This window comes from Diabrotica virgifera, chromosome 7 (genome assembly GCF_917563875.1).
Source record: "Diabrotica virgifera virgifera chromosome 7, PGI_DIABVI_V3a".
Classification (NCBI taxonomy): Eukaryota; Metazoa; Arthropoda; class Insecta; order Coleoptera; family Chrysomelidae; genus Diabrotica; species Diabrotica virgifera.
In genome coordinates this window covers 55,133,017-55,152,131 of record NC_065449.1, presented here as the reverse complement: position 1 = coordinate 55,152,131, position 19,115 = coordinate 55,133,017, and the positions used below count along the sequence as shown (strand labels likewise).

General features: G+C 34.8%; 1 protein-coding gene across 1 annotated transcript in view; it reads left to right on the top strand.

Annotated features, from left to right (window-relative positions):
- The window catches only part of LOC114334545 (aminopeptidase N), an 85,914-nt gene that overhangs the window by 52,517 nt on the left and 14,282 nt on the right, over positions 1-19,115 (top strand). The window contains exons 9-10 of the mRNA XM_028284610.2: positions 4,781-5,243; positions 8,983-9,156. Of these exons, the coding sequence (XP_028140411.1) occupies positions 4,781-5,243; positions 8,983-9,156 (637 nt within the window). The remainder of the gene's footprint in view (positions 1-4,780; positions 5,244-8,982; positions 9,157-19,115) is intronic.

The window sequence follows — 19,115 nt, the reverse complement described above, 5'->3', positions numbered from 1 at the left end:
GTGCATAAGAAAATGCATTTTCAAAATGCATCTCGAAGAAATGGAAAATGAAAAATTTAGAACTCAGGAAATATTGACGGAAATGAGTTCAATTTTTATACCTGCGGGTTTTGGAGGTCACTGAACACGAATTTCATGACGACTATGGTCACCAAGGTACCTGGTGCCCAGGGTGGAACTCGTCGCCTGGGACGATCGAATAATTCGCGAAATAAAGATTGGATCGAAAAACTGAAAAATACGTGTTCAGTATTTTTCAAAAATCTATCGAATAACACTAAACACGACCCCTCACTCCACCCCCTGGAGAAGAGATGGGGGTAACTTTAAAATCTTAAATGGAAACCCCCATTTGTTATTGCAGATTTGGATTGCTTACGTAAAAATAAGCAACTTTTATTCGAGACATTTTTTCTAATTGTGGATAGATGAGGCTATAATCGGAAAAAACGATTTATCGTGATACCATAAGTAAATTATAGAAACGATCTAATATCCCGAGAAATACACTTCCAAATAAAAACCAAAAAATACGTGTTTAATATTTTTCAAGAGCCTATCGAGTAACATCAAACATGACCCTCCACTCCACCCCCTGGAGGTGGGGTGGGGGGAAACTTTAAAATCTTAAATAGGAGCCCCCCTTGTTATTTCAGATTTGGATTTCTTACGTAAAACGGATTTGGATTTCCACCTCCAGGGGGTGGAGTGGAGGGTCTTGTTTGATGTTATTCGATAGGTTCTTAAAAAATATTAAAAACGTATTTTTTGGTTTTTTATTTAGAAGTGTATTTCTCGGGATATTAGACAGTTTCTATAATTTACCTATGGTATCACGATAAATGGTTTTTTCCGATTATAGCGCCATCTATCCACAATTCGAAAAAATGTCTCGAATAAAAGTTGCTTATTTTTACGTAAACAATACAAACTGCAATAACAAATGGGGGTTTCCATTTAAGATTTTAAAGTTACCCCCACCCCACCTCCAGAGGTTGGAGTGGGGGTCATGTTTAGTGTCATTAGATAGATTTTTGAAAAATATTGAACACGTATTTTTCAGTTTTTCATGGACCTCCAAAACCCCAAAGTATAAAAATTGAACTCCTTTCCGTCAATATTTCCTGAGTTCTAAATTTTTCATTTTCCATCTCTTCGAGATGCACTTTGAAAATGCATTTACTTATGCACGAAAATTTTTGCCGGAGATCAATTTAGTTCACAAAATTGCCTGACACTCTCTCGAATCGAATGCAAAAAGTTGCATGACGATTCATCTTACTGCACAAAATTCCTAGGTTTTGGGCTTTTTAGTGCTTCGTTGCTTCGTCTATCCGATAGCTCCGTCTTAGATATCGTACTTGAAGAAAAAAATAATCAAAAATTGAAAACAGAATAGATGGGAATCTGCCTCTGTTAATTTTTAGATATACAGGGTGTGACACGTAAAAGAGTCTAGAGTCCACTATAACCTTTATCAACATTTATTGAATTTTATGATAACGCTAAAACTATTTTTTTTTAAACTGTATTATTTACCGTTATAGATACCTGTCATTTTTGTCAAACCCTTCCCTTCTAGTCTAGTACCATACATATAGACAGGCCTCTTGCTGTTGAGCAAGTGTATAAGTTGCTCATTCCTATGAGCTCTTCTGATGCGTTTTTCGCGAAGGATTACTTCGCCTTTTATTTGTTTCCTTTTTCTCTGTAATATCTACTGTTGATATCTTCTCTAATCTGATTTTCCTGTCTGCTTTTTGATCTCCCTCTATATATTGTATTTGTAAGTTTTCACTTTAATATTTTCTTTACTAATTTATCTGCTTCTCGTCTTAATACATGCCATTCTCTAACTGTCACTATTTTCCCCCATAACTCGGAAAATATCGATCGCACAAAAAAATTTAAATAAAAGAAATTATAGAAAATCGCATTTTCAACAATTTCAGTTCCTACATTTTTTGTCGAAAAGGTGAAAATGGCGGAGATATTGAGCAAAAACGGTTCTCGTTTAAAATCGATATGGCGGCTAACGCAACGGCGGAATTTAGTCGAGATTTTAAATTTACACTACCATTGACCACCTAAAGATTAGAAAAATAAAATTTGGGGCAGCTCGGCATGCAAGGTCAAATGCTATCCCCACTGGACTAAAATTTCAGTTCTGTTTATTTTGGCGAATACTGTATTATTTTAATATTTAATCTTCTCACACTTCATCTTTTGGTAAAATATCTAAAATATTTGAAATACATACTTTAGTACCCTTTCAGACTAAGACACTGGTGTCTGACACCGGTGTCCGCCACCGGTGTTCAATTGCAGCAAAGCATTGTTTTAAATGAACGACTACAGACGAGCCACCTTTGAGTGTCTGGCTGATTTTAGTGGCTCGTTCTGGTTATGGTATATCGGGGCAGGGCCCACTTGTGTGCCCTTCAAACACTTAGACCTCTTACGGTGGGTCCATTGTATCACCCCTATCTTACGGACCATAAGAACCTGGTCTTCGGAATTTATGGGGCCCAGGCTGCACCGAGCTCCCATGCTAGTCCCCCAGAAACCTTATGGCCTCATAGAAAGCCACAAGTCTCTTAAAAGACAACTCCCTCACCTAGATCGGCTACATAGATGCCGATCCCAGGATCTGCCACCTCCGATAGGCCAATGCCGGGCACTCCCAGAGGACATGTGAGGAGGTTTCCTCCTCCTCATTACATAGACAGCACCGTAAGCCATCCGCCAGTCCAAGCAGGTGAAGGTGCCGTCGGAGTCTACAATGGCCGGTGAGCATACTGACCACCAGGGAGCATCTTATACGATCCAGAAGAAGCAGTTGGGCTGTAAGACTTTTGGATGACCCCACTATATGGAGCCTGACCTGTCTCATACCTCCACAACGGGCCCAGGAGTCCTGGAACCTCTGCAGAAGAAGCTCCTTTGAGACTACCCCGACCAGTACTGAAGGGCACTCCAATCACAGGTTCGGGTCCCACAGGCAGAGAAGATGAGCCCCGTCTTGCCAGGGCATCAGCCCGTTCGTTACCTTCCACACCTGTGTGTCCCGGTACCCATACCAACCTAACCCTGTTGGTTATAGCAACATCATCCAGAGCTCTTTTGCACTCAAGAAGCAGCTTAGAGCTGATCTTGGGCGCTTCCAAAGCCCTTAGCGCTGTCTGGCTGTCAGAGCAGATAGAGATAGGGCTGCCTGAGCAAGCCCTATCTGTAATCTCTTGAGCACATGCCAGGATCGCAAAGATCTCGGCTTGAAAGACTGATTCATGAGAGCCGAGAGCCCGGCTAGACTCAAATCCGACTCCACCACCATACACTCCAGCACCTGCCCGCTCGTCTGTTCTAGACCCATCTGTGAACCAGGTAAGCCCACTCCGACAGATTAGTGTAGGTTTTCGTTCTACCCATTCATCCCGGTCAGGAAATTGGACCAAGAAGGAGGATGAGAACTCAAATTGACGGGACATGCTTTCCTGTACCATAGAAAGCACAGGACAACACTCGATAGCCTGTCTCCAAATGTCACAATAGCTCATCAGCCCATTCGTTCCCAACCAGTATCCAGAGTAGTTGAGACGATAGGCTGCCATCATGGCTTCGTGCTCTACAATGAGATGTAGAAGAGGTAAATCTAGCAGAACCTCAAGAGCTGCTGTTAAAGTGGTCCTCATGACCCCTGAGATGCCAACGCATGCCAACCGCTGTAGATGAGCCAACTGGACCTTGACTGAAGACAGTCTAGCCCGGGGCCACCACACGATTGCCGCATACATCATACCATTGCCGTATAGGCTTTATCAGGGATTGGTATATCCAATGTAGAATTTTCGGCTGCAGACTCCATTTGGTTCCGAAAGCTCTTCTGCACGCCTAGTAATCTGCAGCAGCCTTCTTCAACTTAGAATCCAGATGTTCCTTCATGTCAGTTTAGAATCCAGGATCACTCCTAGGTACTTCACTGACCTGGAAATCGATAATGTTTTGCCATAGAAGCTAAGATTTCTAGTAGATCCGATGACCCTTCTCCGATTAAATGGAACCACAGCAGTCTTCTCAGAATTAACCCTCAGTGAGTGCCCCCGACACCATTCTTCAACGAGCCCGAGAGCCACCTTAGTGACCTCGTGCACTGTTCCCGAAAAGAGCCCCTCAATCAGTAAATTGTTGTTCGGAGAGTCACTGAAGAAGGCCGTCAATCACCAGGCACCACAGCAGGGGGGATAGAACTTCTCCCTAACGGCAACCACGAGATGCTGACACCCGAACGCAACAACCGTTCCGGTACCCAGCTATCTGCCTCTGAGAAAGCAGGGCCCGGATCCACTTGATCAAGTTTCGGCCAACCCCATGCTTTTCTGCAGAATCACACATGGAGTCAAAAGTAACGCAGCTAAAGGGGCCCTCAATATCCATAAAGATATTCAAGCTGTATTGCTTCCGATCTAGCTCCCGCTCCGCCCTTCAGACAAGGTGATGCAGAGCCATCTCACAAGACTTCCCAGCCTGGTAGGCGTATTGACGTTAACGTGTATGCAAGGGGTTGTCCCTAAGTGCTCCATCACGTATGAATCGATCCACTAGTCCCTCTAGAGCCTTTAGAAGAAAGGATAAAGACTGATTGGTCGGAATGATTTAGCAAGGGTAATTTTAGTGGCAATGCTTTACTGCAATTAAACTACGGTGGCGGACACCGGTGTCTGAAAGGGTACTTATAGGATACATAAGATTTAACTATATTTAATACAAATTTTATTTTTAGGTTATTACAGAGTTAAGTATTGCAAAAGGCTAACGCAAAGAATACAATCTCTATTAAATCAAAATCACACTCAAATTTCGGAGTTAAACAGAGCTCAAATACTAGACGACTCTCTTAATCTTGCTAGGGCTGGATACATTAAATACTCCGAAGCTTTCGAGCTTCTGGAATATTTAAAAAATGAAACTAGCTACTTCCCTTGGTTCACTACGATTAAAAATATGGATTATTTAGTAACAAGATTAGGAGCCAATACCGAGTTGGGAAAAAGAACAAATGCTATGATATTAGACCTTATAAGTCAGATTTCAGCCAACATTTCAACTACTAAATGGGAAGAAATTGATCAAGTTACTACTTTGAAATTGCAAAGGGTGTGGGCAGATGCTTGTAAAAGAGGCCAGGCAAGTTGTATTTCTGAGACAAAGAGACTGTTTCAGGCATTAAGATTAAACAAAACTAGGTTTGTATGGCATTTTAAGTATACACTATATTTTTTCGGGAAACCTATTTTCATCATCATCATCATCATCATGCAACCTCTTCCATCCACTGCTGGACATAGGTCTCTCCCATTTTTCGCCACTCGCCACGGTTCTGTGGACATTTCTTGGACATTCGTTTAATGTCGTCCATCCAACGTGTTGGTGGTCGTCCTCTGCGTCTTTCTTCTCTTGGGCGCCGTCAATTAGTTTCCTGGTCCAACTTGAATCTTTTAACCTCACTACGTGACCCGCCCAATTCCATTTTAGCTTGGCTATACGTTCGACAACATGTTATACCTGGTGATACCTGTTCTTTTCCTTAGGTCTTGGTTCCTTATTTTGTCTTTTTTGTCATGCTGAGAATTGATCTTTCCATGCGCTTTTGTGCCACTTGCATTTTTAGTGCTGTTGTTTTTGTGAGCGTGAGAGTTTCTGCTCCGTATGTCATAATAGGAAGAACGCATTGGTCAAATGTCTTTCGTTTCGTAGCTATCGGGATGTTGCTCTTAAATACGTCTCTTAAGGTACGTATCCGTACGTGGGTGTAGCAGCTCCACATAGTGGGTACGTTGGTGCTCGCCGCTCGGCGCTCACCCTCTTCGATTCAACCGATTTGCGATTTATATGTAGGGGGCGCATGCCGTATCCATTTGAGCAGCTACACGGAGCACCCACGTATGGATACGTACCTTTAGTGAACCATACGCAGCCTAAGCAAGTGTTATAGACCAGGGCGCATCTGTAAAAATATTAGTACATTTGGACGTTGAGAGGTGACTCAAATTTTTTTTCAGAAATTGCTTGAAAATTACTCAAATAATAATATTTGAGTTATCCTCCCTCTCAAAGAGGTCCGGAACATTGTTTAAATAATCAAAATGTCAAAAAATGAAGGAAAAATTCGATTTTTTTCTTCGTTTTTTGATTATAACTTTAAAAGTATTCATTTCCAAGAAAAGTTGTACTGACATAAAAGTTACGTAATCAAATTTCCTACAATATAGAGTTGGTTAAAAATTTAAAAAATAGTCACCCTTGTTGCAAAAAAGCAATAATTGCGAAAAAAACATACAAAAACAAGTATTCGCATTTTACGTTTTTCCACCATTTATGCTACACTTAGGGCCTTCATATTTCACCCAGGAAAAACTTTATGATACAGTAAAACAATACTGTAAATTTCAGTAAGATCGGTTCAATAGATTTTGCAAAATGAATTTTGCAATCCAGCTTTCGCAAAAAAAATTCATTTTTTCAAAATGTTACACGACTGAAAATAAAGCAGATAGCAACTTGAAATTTTTTTGCTTATAGAAGTGTACTGTACCTTGCATTTGCAATTTGCAAAACTAAAATCGATTAACTACCACGGCGTCAGGATTTTCTTTTAATTAAACATTAATTATTGGTGCTACGCGCAGGACAGCAGATAGTTTGCTCTGATTGGGCATTCCAATGACCTTTGATAATGTTTGATACATTTTAATTTTTATTACATTTCGATATAAATAAATAAATTTGTTTATTGCAAAATAAAAACACATACTCATTTGAAAATAACACTTTTTTCAGTAAAAACTTTCTTTGTTCATATATTTTAACTTAGAAAATAAAAATTTATTATTTTTAAACATATGCAATTGTTTAAACAATATTTCACAACCAATAATAAAATTAGTTTGATTTTTGTGGAATTAAAATATTAAAATACAACAAAATATAGAGTAAGAAAATAATATATTGGATAAAGATTGGAAGAAATTTTGGTGGAAATCAACTTGTGTGAATCGAACACCGGTGTCCTGCGCGTAGCAGCAAAAATTAAGGTTTATTTAAAAAATTTCCTGACGCCGTGGTAATTAATCGATTTTAATTTTGCAAATTTCAAATGAAAGGTACAGTACACTTCTATAAGCAAAAAAAATCAACATGCTATCTGCTTTATTTTCAGTCCTGAAACATTTAAAAAAAATGAATTTTTTTTGCGAAAGCTGGATTGCAAAATTTATTTTGCAAAATCTATTAAACCGATCTTAATGAAATTTACAGTGATGTTTTACTATACCATAAAGTTTTGCTGGGTAAGATATGAAGGTCTTAAGTGTAGCATAAATGGTTGAAAAAAGTAAAATGCGAATACTTGTTTTTGTTTTCGCAATTATTGCTATTTTGCAACAAGGGTGACTATTTTTAAATATTTAGCCAATTCTATATTGTAGGAAATTTAATTACGCAACTTTTATGTCAGTACAACTTTTCTCAGAAATGAATGGTTTGAAAGTTATAATCAAAAAACCAATAAAAAAAATCGAATTTTTCCTTCATATTTTGACATTTTGATTATTTAAACAATGTTCCGGACCATTTTGAGTGGGAGGATAACTCAAATATTATTATTTGAGTTATTTTCAAGCAATTTCTGCAAAAAAATTTGAGTCACCTCTCAACGTCCATCTCAAAACAGATGCGCCCTGGACTATTATTCGTCGTTGAAATTCACAGGTCTGATATCCTTGCTTATTTTGATTTCATGACCGAGATATATGTACTTTTTTGTCAATTCGATCACTTGATTTGGGATGGTGATTTAGAACGTGAAGATTATTTACAACGTATGCTGCACGAATTTAATATAACCGCTAGAAAATGTAACATGTTAATTTACCCAAAAAGACTAAATGCATGGTTATAACAGCAGATCTAATAAGGTGTAAATTGGAGCTGGAGGGCCAAATAATAGAACAAGCCATGGAGTTTAAATATCTAGGCATCACACTATCTAGCTACGAAAAGTTCGAAACATAAGTGTAGGATCAGGTGAATAAAGTAAACAAAGCCGCAGGTTGCCTGAATGAAACACTATGGAGAAATAAAAACATCGGAAAAAAGTGAAAGGCAGAATTTACAAAACAGTCATCAGACCAATAATGACATACGCGGCAGAAACACGACCTGATACAGAAAGGACAAAAAGAATTCTAGAAACAGCAGAGATGAAAACACTGCAAAAAATCGATGGTAAGACACTGTGGGATATAGCTAGAAGTGCAGATACACGACGGAGATGTAAGATAAACAACATTAATAACCACATAAGCCGAATGACAACAAATAGAGTAGTAAGGACGGCGAGAGACGGTTCCCCAATAGGAAGAAGATCAGAGGGTAGACCACGAAAAAGATGGAATGACAACTTACTGGAGGCACATTGAAAAACAGACAGAGTCATGTCTACATAAAAAGAAGAAGAAGAAGAAGATTTTGGATGGTTAGGCGTCCGCTGGGAACTAAATTTGTTATAAATTTGGTCCTACTGAGGTTCATTTTTATACTTACTGTTGAAGATACGTTTTCTAATTATTGTAGCATTTGTTGTGCTTCACCCAGATCTTTGGTAATAAGTAGGTACTATTTCGTCGGTAAAGCGCAGATGATTGAGCATTGCCCTATCTATTTTTATTTCTCTATTTTTCCACCTTAGCATTTTAAAGGCGTATTCGTAATAAATAATTTAGGTGAAAGAGTATCGCCCTGTCTCACACCTCGCTTGATATGAATTTCTCTGGTGGTACCGATGATTCACCGGTGTCAAACAACAGTGTCTTAGTCTGAAAGGGTACTCATACATGTTTTCAGAATGTAAATAGAGATATAATAGTTTATTGGTAATATTTCTGATACTTTGTCCTAATTTTACTAGCGTAATTAATTTTTTAGCGTAAATCCAAATATAAGAGACGTAGTATACTGTAATGCCTTGAGAAATAGTAACAATATTGCCGCTGATTGGGAGTTCCTGTGGAACAGACTATTGATCTCTATTCATCCTCAGGAAGATCTTTACATATTACTGAGTTTGGGATGCACAACACACAAGCCCTACTTAACAAGGTAATTTTAAAATGATGTATTATTTTATCTTTAGTCGACATGTTATTTTCTCCTATTTTATCTACTGAAATGTCATATGAAATAAGCAAAAAAAGGGAAATTTAGAGTTGAATGTTTTTCTGACCTTAACGATTCGTAAAATGGCATACAGGAGAAAATCGTCGCAGCATATGCGATTTTCTTTACAAAAAAAATCAATTTTCAAGCAGATATCCCTAGAAATCCCCATAGTGTTCACATATTTTACTCTCCTTGAATTTATCAATAATTAATAACAAACTAATAGTCTGCGCAGATTATCAGAGAATAGGCCATTTTTGGGAAAAGTTATTTACCAGCAATTTTATTGCTGGAATCGAATCTTATGATTATATATTTGTTATGATCTGCTTCTTATTAATTTTATATTAATTATTATTTATTTGATTAATTATTTAATTGTCGCAAATCATACATAAAAATGAATAAAAAATCTCAGGGTGCCTTTTTATACTATTAAAAAAAAATCTAAATTATCTCACGTTATACTTATCTTCTCTCGTGGGTTCAGTATCTCTTAGTTGATCCTAATCGGGATAAAATAGGGAAAATAAATAAAGCAAAATATTAAAATAAACATACAGAATTGTCTTTTATTTATCAAAATCAATACTCTAAAATGTATCAAATCTAAAATCTGTGGACACAGATGTCCGAATGAAATTTTTACCACTTAAATTTATTATAGTTAAAAAAAACAATTTATCGGTTTGTTCCCGATGACTTTGGTAAAACAAACTAAACAAAACAAATTTATGTATTCGCAAGATTAGCTATACTTCCTATTTACTTTTAGAAATATTGGAATTTTAATTCATATGCTTTTTACTCAAAATTTTAGTTTCCGAACATAAAAATATCTTTCACATAAGTTGACTGACCTTTTTCTTCACTCACTCTGATGTCTTCTCGTGACCCAAAAACAGCTCTCCTTCGTTGACTATGTTCAAGGCTACTCATCAAAGCCCTCTCCGTTCTCCAGCTTCAAAACTATCAGCATACCAGCACCAATTCTCCAACGAGCCAAAGCCTCTTTTGACCAGTACTCGATTCACACAAACTCCAAAAATTATCTGCTCTCCTTCTCACAATAATACAGAACCAAAGAGGTATTTCGTCTCAATTTGATCTGTCTCTCGTTCCACTTTTCAGCACTATTCTCCACTATCAAACAACCACTGGTACTTGCTAACTACTTATCCACGAAAACGTCGAACTGCTCCTCAGCGATGCCAAAAACATAATAACTTCTTTTTCAAACTCACTCAACATTCAAACCACTTTTCCCCTTCCAATTTGCCAAGAATCAGAAACGTTTCTCTTTTACATTCGACAAACAAACAGTCATTTTCAAAATTATTCCAACCATCCTAATTACTTTCGGGGAACACTACAATATTTACTCGGGTTGAAACAAAGATATTAAAATTCCAAACTTTCTTTTAAACCATTTTTCTAGAAAATGATAATTACCTCTACCTGTGGATTCTATAGCTCCCGTAATAAACAATCTTTTTCCATTTTAAATCTAAATACATCGTCCTTTTCACTTTAATTATTCACAAGTCTTTAATGGTTCATCGGAAAGCTCATTAAAAAAGAAATCCACTTACATCCAAACTAAATTCTAATAAATATTTACAGATCAATATACAGGGTGTATTAAATTTATGTGCCCTCGTTATTTAAAAAAATTTTAATTTAATTTTCATTTTGCCTTTGATTGATAAATTGAAAACACAATAATATATTAATAATATAGGTATGCAAAGTCCGCAGATAGTGTGCTACTTTTTTTATAAACAAAATGGCGCCCGAAAATCGTGTTTTTTTTCTATTTTTGCTCTATAACTCCAAAGATTTTAACTTTACACCAAAGACACCCAAATAAAAATTCACCGTAATTAAATTCTGCATGGAGACGTGTTTTTCCCGATATACTTCGACGAACATTTTCCCCGAAAAATGCGGGTTTTTCCAACAAAATCTTTAATGTTCAACTAAAATTTTAGGTAAGTAATTGTTTATCAATAATTCAATATCTTGGTAATATAAAAGCTCTTTTCGTATAGACTATAATTCCAGAAGCTGATGGAAATTGAAATAACAGTTAAGCAACAATTGAATTGTTAATTAAAAATTTACGGTCGCTATAATAACCACAATAATTATGATGCATAAGAATTACTATGATTTTTGTATAAAAAGACACTATACCTATCTAATGTACCTTACGGAATTGAAATTGGACTATTTAAGCAGCCTCAGGAATATTTTAAAATTATAAACAATTTTTTGGCTTATAAACAAATAGAATATCTCGGGAAATATTAAATTAAATTAAATCATGAAAACGGTATTGGAAAAAAGCGGCAAGACGCTTCTCTTAAAAGAAAAATCGTTTAATTGTGATAAGTGGTTCCTGAGATACAACCGGTCAAAGTTGAGCGGCATTTACGGCAAAGATATAAACAATAGGATCATAATTTTCAAACCATCACCTTTTTATTTCGATCCTCTTTCTCGACACCAATTTTCATATATTTAAAATGCTCATAACATATATTATTATAATAAAAACTATCGATATTGCGAGTGAACATTGCCAAAAATAGCAAAATTCCAATCAAAAATTAGGTTGGAGAAAGTGGAATCTCAAAGTTCAAAATCGGTATACGTTAAAAAAATGCATTTTCTCGGCTTCTCATGGAGCAATTTTCTTCATTCTATTTTGCTCCCAAGTAACTCGAGTAGAGCCATCTAACTAACGCATTAGTAAATGTCAAAGTTGCTTTTGTTTTGTTATAATAGATTTATTTATTTAGAAGAAAAGAAAACTACATATTTTCTCCAGTTGTAGACTTTTTTTAGATAAACTTACTAAAAGTGTAACTTTTAACGTTAAAAATACAAAAATTCTCATTCGAAAGCTGTATAATTATTTAAACAATCTTTATTTAAACAAATTAAAAATTTTTGTTATATTAAATAAATTAATTTATTATAACAAAACAAAAGCAACTTTGACCTTTAATAATCCGTTAGTTAGATGGCTCTACTCGAGTTACTTGGGAACAAAAAAAGAATGAAGAAAATTGCTCCACTGGAAGCCGACCAAATGCATTATTTTAACGTATACCGATTTTGAACTTTGAGATTCCATTATCTCCAACCTAATTTTTGATTGGAATTTTGCTATTTTTGGCAATTTTCACTCGTAATATCGATAGTTTTTATTATAATAATATATCTGTGCTCAGTGCATAAAGAGAGTTAAGTCCTAAAACACTGTTTTGAGATAAACGCGTTTAAAGTTTGAAATAATATGTTCGAGTTATACTTTTCGAGTTTTTACAAAAATGTATCCCTCAAAATTCTTTTAGATACTTTGGATCAATTAAATATTTATTTCTCTCGATAACATAATCAATAAATATTATAAACAAACCGTATAAGTATTATAAAAAAAATAATAAACTTTTTCTTACATAGACTTAACAAAATTTGCACAAATATCATGAACTTAACACGCTTAACGCATAACACAAACTATAACAAAAATCATAAAAAATAATATTTAATAATAATAGTGGGGATTTTTAAGATCAAAATATCCCGTTTTAATAAATAATAATAATAGAAGAACATTTAGCAAGACAAAAACTTAATGTTTATATGGTTTATGCATCATAAACCAAGTAATAATAATACAAATTAAGTAAAATAATACAAAAAATAAACAAAAACTGATATGGAAAACAAATGAATATCTTTTAAGTTTTATTATTTAATATTTACATTTTTTCCCTTCTTCCTGACATTTTGTTTCGTTGATTTATTTTCTTCTTTTTAAATATATATTTTCATAATTATTTATATTTTAACTGTCATTTTCTTCGTGGTTTTCACATTTTTTTTTTTTTAGTCAACTGTGTAGTTGCACTAACTCTTCATTTGCTTCAGCAGGATTGTAATCAGTGTAGGTATTCTCTGCTTAATTTGAGGATATTCTTTATAGAATTGGTGAAATACTGGTGAAATGTATGGAAGCAGGTTGAGGAGGTCATTTTTTTCTTCTTGGGTATAGAACTTTGTCGTTAACCAGAGACCATTTTGCTAATGGTTTCTTTGCCTCTTTTTTTGAAACTAACACTTTGAAACGGTTGATTAAGGTCTAAGGTATTCTTTTAGTAAATTATTCCAGGCTCGTTTTTAACAAAATTCAGCCACTGTACATCTCTGTAGCTAAAATTGTTTCCAATAACATCATCTTTTCGCTGCTGAAGGTCGGTTTTTAGCAACTTAGCAAAGTCAAAGAAGCCATCTTGATTTATCTCCTTCACCGCGACAGGGCGTTTCTTACCAGTGCTTTGTATAAGTTCGGCCCAATCATGAGGATAGTGGAACGTCCAGCAAAGCAAAAGCTGTTTTATTTTTTCAATAAGGACGTGTGATGTATCACACTCAATGTGCTTGTGCCAGGTACTAAAAAATTTATGAATAATCGCTTCCAAGTTAGGAGAATTTTGCAGGGCTACCATACACATAGCTGCTACATGGGTATTCTTGTTTTGACCACCACATGTATCTGACTACTATATGATCAAACTTTTCACAACATGCTTTAAAGCTTTAGAAATAAATTTATATACACATGAGCCAACTTCATTAGCACCTCTCCCAGATACACCTTCATGCCAAAGGTAACAGTAAGTTGTGCCATCACTGCAGTCGTAGACTGTTAGATTAAAAGTCCAAAGTTAACGTTTGTAGAAGGCTACAAAACTATGTACGAGTGGAGTAGGAAGGCATTGCTGCATGCCAAATGTCACATTTTTGGTTAAAACATTAACTTTTGAATTTTCTTCGTCTAACTTTTTAGACTTATACGCATACTCCGCGTTATCAAGGTAGTCATTTTTTTTGTTTTAAAAACTCCTGGTTTTCATTCTTAGAACATATTTTAAGTTGCATGTCTAGCCTACCACATTTTGAACAGGCATCTAATTTAGGCTTTTTAATTTTTGAAATTTAACTTGTGGAACTCCTCACAAAACTTAGTATAGCTTACAGGTTTTAAACTGTTTTCAGATAGGGTACGCTTGTATTCTTCATATTATAGTGTCACTATCGTCAAATGTAAAGAAACAAATTTTTCTCACAATCTTGTCTTGAGTAGTGGCTGTCATAAGCTGGTATTCCAATTAAAAATTGATTTACTGTATTCCTTTCTCTTCAGTTATAATTTTTTTTTATTTCCTCTTTCATCAGGTTGGATTTTTCCCGAAGAAGATGATTTTTTCTTTTGAATAATAGTTTACAGGTATCTTTGACTTTCTCCAAACACTTTTAGTAAAAAAGACAAATCAGCTTTAAAGACGCGCGGCGTACAGGGAGTCAGCGTAATAACTTATTTGTGTACAGTGTGTTAAGTCGCAAAATTGTGCGACTTAACACACTGAGTCTTCCTGTTTCTTAAATAATGTTTAGTGTAAAGAGTGATATGTCTAAGTTCGCGACTTAATACGCTTTACACAGTTAGTATTGATTGTTTTTCATTTGTGTAAAATGAATATCTCAGTTCAGGAATGGAATTAGACTTGACAAATTATACACACATGTAGATATCGAATTCTAACATACAGAGAGAGCATTTGCTAATTTCGACCATTTTTGGACTTAACTCACTTTACGCACAGAGCACAGATATGTTATGAGTATTTTAAAGATATGAAAATTGGTGTGGAGGAAGAGAACCGAAATAAAAAGGTGATGCTTCAAAAATTATGATCCTATTGTGTATATCTTTGCCGTAAAGGCCGATCAACTTTGACCAGTTGTATCTCAGGAACCACTTACCACAATTAAACTTTTTTTCTTTTAAAAGAAGCATCTTGCCGCTTTTTTTCCAATACCGTTTTCATGATTTAATTTAATTTAATATTTCCCGAGATATTCTATTTGTTTATAAGCCAAAAAATTGTTTATAATTTTAATTTATTTCTGAGGCCGCTTAAATAGTCCATTTTCAATTCCGTAAAGTACATTAGATAGGTATAGTGTCTTTTTATACAAAAATCATAGTTATTCTTGTGCATCATAATTATTATGATTATTATAGCGACCGTAAATTTTTAATTAACAATTTAATTGTTGCTAAACTGTTAATTAAATTTCCATCAGCTTCTGGAATTATATTCTATATGAAAAGAGTTTTTATATTACCAAGCTATTTAATTATTGACATAAATAATAAAGGAAAAAATCATGACTGAACTTATATTGAAATCTTGACTTACTATTTATTAACTATAATACAATATACAATAACACAGCGGCTACGCTACATAGATCAGGAGATTTAATACAAAATAGATTCAATTTTAAAATACAGCACCCAGAGATTGGCAACTTTTTGTTATAGCATCGTGTCCATGTCAGGAAAAAAGTCTACTATAGAAAAATGGGTGGAAATGAATAGTTGCATTTTAAAGTGCATAAACATGTCAAAATCAGTATAGGGCCAGATTTTATTACTCGGGTGTTTTTCCACCGGAGCACATGGTGCCCAGGTTCACTGCTAAGGCACGTCATCCGAAGTTTCAAAGGTTTTCGGCACTAAATTGATGCAAACAGATTTCTCGGGAGATTTCTGGGGTAAGAATTCGCCATCAGAACCGATCCCCGGTGCACTTGGTGCCCAAAAACTCCCCAGACTCCAGAAGATAAAATGCCTTAGCTTTGACCTTGGGCACAAGGTTAACCGCCACGACAAGGCGGAATAACCGCCGGTGCCTGTCTAAACACGTGCTAACATAAACACTTTTGTATTTTATATATAGCACGATCTATGAGTAAAAGTTGTAAACTGCAAAGTTACAGTAATTCGGAAACAGATATTCAATGCAAGTTTTATACTGGGTCATAAAAATAATCCCAAGACGCTCGATGCTCCTTTTGTTCGCATTTATTGCACCCTCATAACACTGCATAAATATAGACAATTATTATAGTGGTAAGGATAATAAGGAGAAAATATAGACACTAATTTATTTTAAAGAAAATCTCGTCGTTTGATTGATATCAGCCTCGCCGATCCAAGGTTTTTTTTATATTTTTTTATTTGGGTTTTATCTTCCTAGATATTTGTACGTGATTATTTAACTTATTAATAAATGTATCAGATGCAATTTGAGAATCTATTTTGTTGATATAAATTTCATTCCAATATTCATTTTTTAAAAGTTGTAGTAGTTTTCCGATATTGGTTTTTAATTTATTACGACTGGAGATTTAGATGTAGGAAATTTTTGAGTTTTATTATTTATAAAAACGGCTGTAAAGTGATCAGTCATGTCAGTATGAAAAACGGTAGGATTAGTATTAATTTACTGCTTTAATAGACCATTCACTCACGGTAAAATATTACAAAACCTTCAAACCAACAAAAATTTAAAGAACGGTTTGTATAGACATGAAATTTGGCATACCCATAGCTAATATGTCAAAGAAAAAAAGTGATATTGTGCCGATGTGTACTTTTGCCCAGGGGGTGACTTTCGCCCCTTCTCGAGGTGAAAAAATATACGTTCAAAATAAGTCCTGAATTGGATGAACTAACTAATTCTAAGCAACTTTTTTTCCATACTGTTTTTTCACTGTTCCACTGTTTCCATACTGTTTTGAGTTATTTGCGAGTGAAAATGTAATTAAGTTACGATCAAAAAAATGTTGGTCCCTTTTTTTGTAACAAAAATCGTGAAAATCACCCTCTAATTATTAGGATGCGAAATGAAAATAATCGTTACCACTTCACAAATTACTATTATTTTTTATAAGATCTGTAAGATTCATTGGTTCGTAGGGTCCTTGGTTCATATTTTTGAAAAGGCTGTAGTTAAATGGGCTAAATGAGTCACTAATCACGGGTTTATATACAAATTTTGAATAGCCATACCTTAACCAATTTTTGTCTTCTTGTCTAATAGCAAAACCTATTAGTATAAGAGCTGTGAGACATTTTTGAGTAGGTATTTTAGGCAACCTGAAAATTTTTCAGGTGACTTTTCTATGATAGCCTAATACAAAAATGCCGGTCTGGCTGGAGGGTAGCGGTTATTTTCCCCAAAAATCCCCCCCAAAGTTAAAAAAAGGGCAAAAATTGATATTACAAAAAATACCATTGACGTGACTTTAAAGTAAATTTAAATATTCAAATATAAAGAAAATAAACAGACCAGGCGATTTGAGGGCGATTTTAACTCTGCAAGATACTTGCATGGGCGTCCCAGGATTATTTTCAGGGGATGCATCTGAACTTCACAAGATTTCATCTGAATCTGTACATACTATTAACGAGTATAAAATATACAACTATACATGCATAGCTATGTACACTCCTTCCGGGCAGGGAGGTGCAATTGTTATTTTGACAAGGTATTTTTTAATATTAAAAATAAATATTCTAAAAAAGACAGGTTTTTTTTGGTGAAATTTTCCAACTGCCATGTGATCAAACAAATTACGGGTGCATATAAATGAAAAGCGCTATAGGTAAGCACCAGTGTGAGAAAGAGCGTATACCGATAGCTGTTTGCGTCCTCTGTTCTAACTGAGCGAGTCCGTTCGCTCGAGAAAAATCACGTGACCTAGCGATAACCATGTTGTAACTTTTTCTTAATTAAAGGAAAATAATACGTACTATACAATACAGTGATGAGCAAGCTAATAACCGGCAAAATAGCTCAAAAGGTTGAAAACATAACACATTGCGAAACAAAAAGAGTTTCATCTCTTTTTGTTTCGAGATGTATTATGTTTTCCATCTTTTGAGCTGTTTTGCCGGTTATTAGCGCGCTCATCACTGTAGATTTTGCAAATATGATAGAAAAAAAAACAAATGTATTATTATAAATATATAGGTAGAAAAGTATTAAACTATAGACTAAATTAATTCTGTGTCTTGTACTTCTTCTTCAAACTCCTCATCTGAGGTTAAATATTCATTCTCTTTTTTTTTTTGTTAGACTCCCCTCAAGACTCAGATTCGTCTTCTACCTAATCTGTAAATAGTTATAATATGTATTTAGAGTTAATTAAAAGATTATTAGTGATTAATTAATTGAGTTGCTACGTATTCTTTCTTTTAAAACCAATACTTAATACTTTTCCTTATATAACCAATCACATCAGGTTTTTTATTTCTTAGTATATGACCAAAGTAGCTCATTTTTTTCCTTCATAGTGTTGAGTATTTCTTGTCTAATTTTCATCTTTCTTAATGTTTCCGCGTTTGTTACGTGTTGTGTACATTATTTTTTTACATTATTCGATAACACCACATCTCAACAATGGCAAGTCTTTCTTCAGATGCGCCCGTGGTTGTGCAGGCTTCGACTCCGTACAAAATGACAGAGAATACGTAGCAAATCAATTAATTAATCAGTAATTAATTTTTAATAAATTCTAAATGCATATTACAACTATCTACAGTTCATGTAGAAGAAGAATCTGAGTCTCGAGGGGAGTCTGACGAAGAAGAAAAGAATGAATATTTAAGCTCAGATGAGGAGTTTGAAGAAGAAGTACAAGATTCGGACACAGAATTTATTTAGTTTATAGTTTTATAATTTTCTACCTATATATTTATAATAATAAATTTGTCATTTCCTATCATATTTGCAAAATCTATTGTATAGTACGTATTATTTTCCTTTAATTAAGGAAAAGTTACTTAAAAAACTATAATATATAACAATTACTCTAACGTTTCGAGGCACAACAACATGGGTATCACCAGGTCACGTGATTTTTCTCGAGCGAACGGACTCACTTCGCTAGAACAGAGGACGCAAACAGCTATCGGTATACGCTCTTTCTCACACTGCTGCTTACCTATAGCGCTTTTCATTTATATGAAT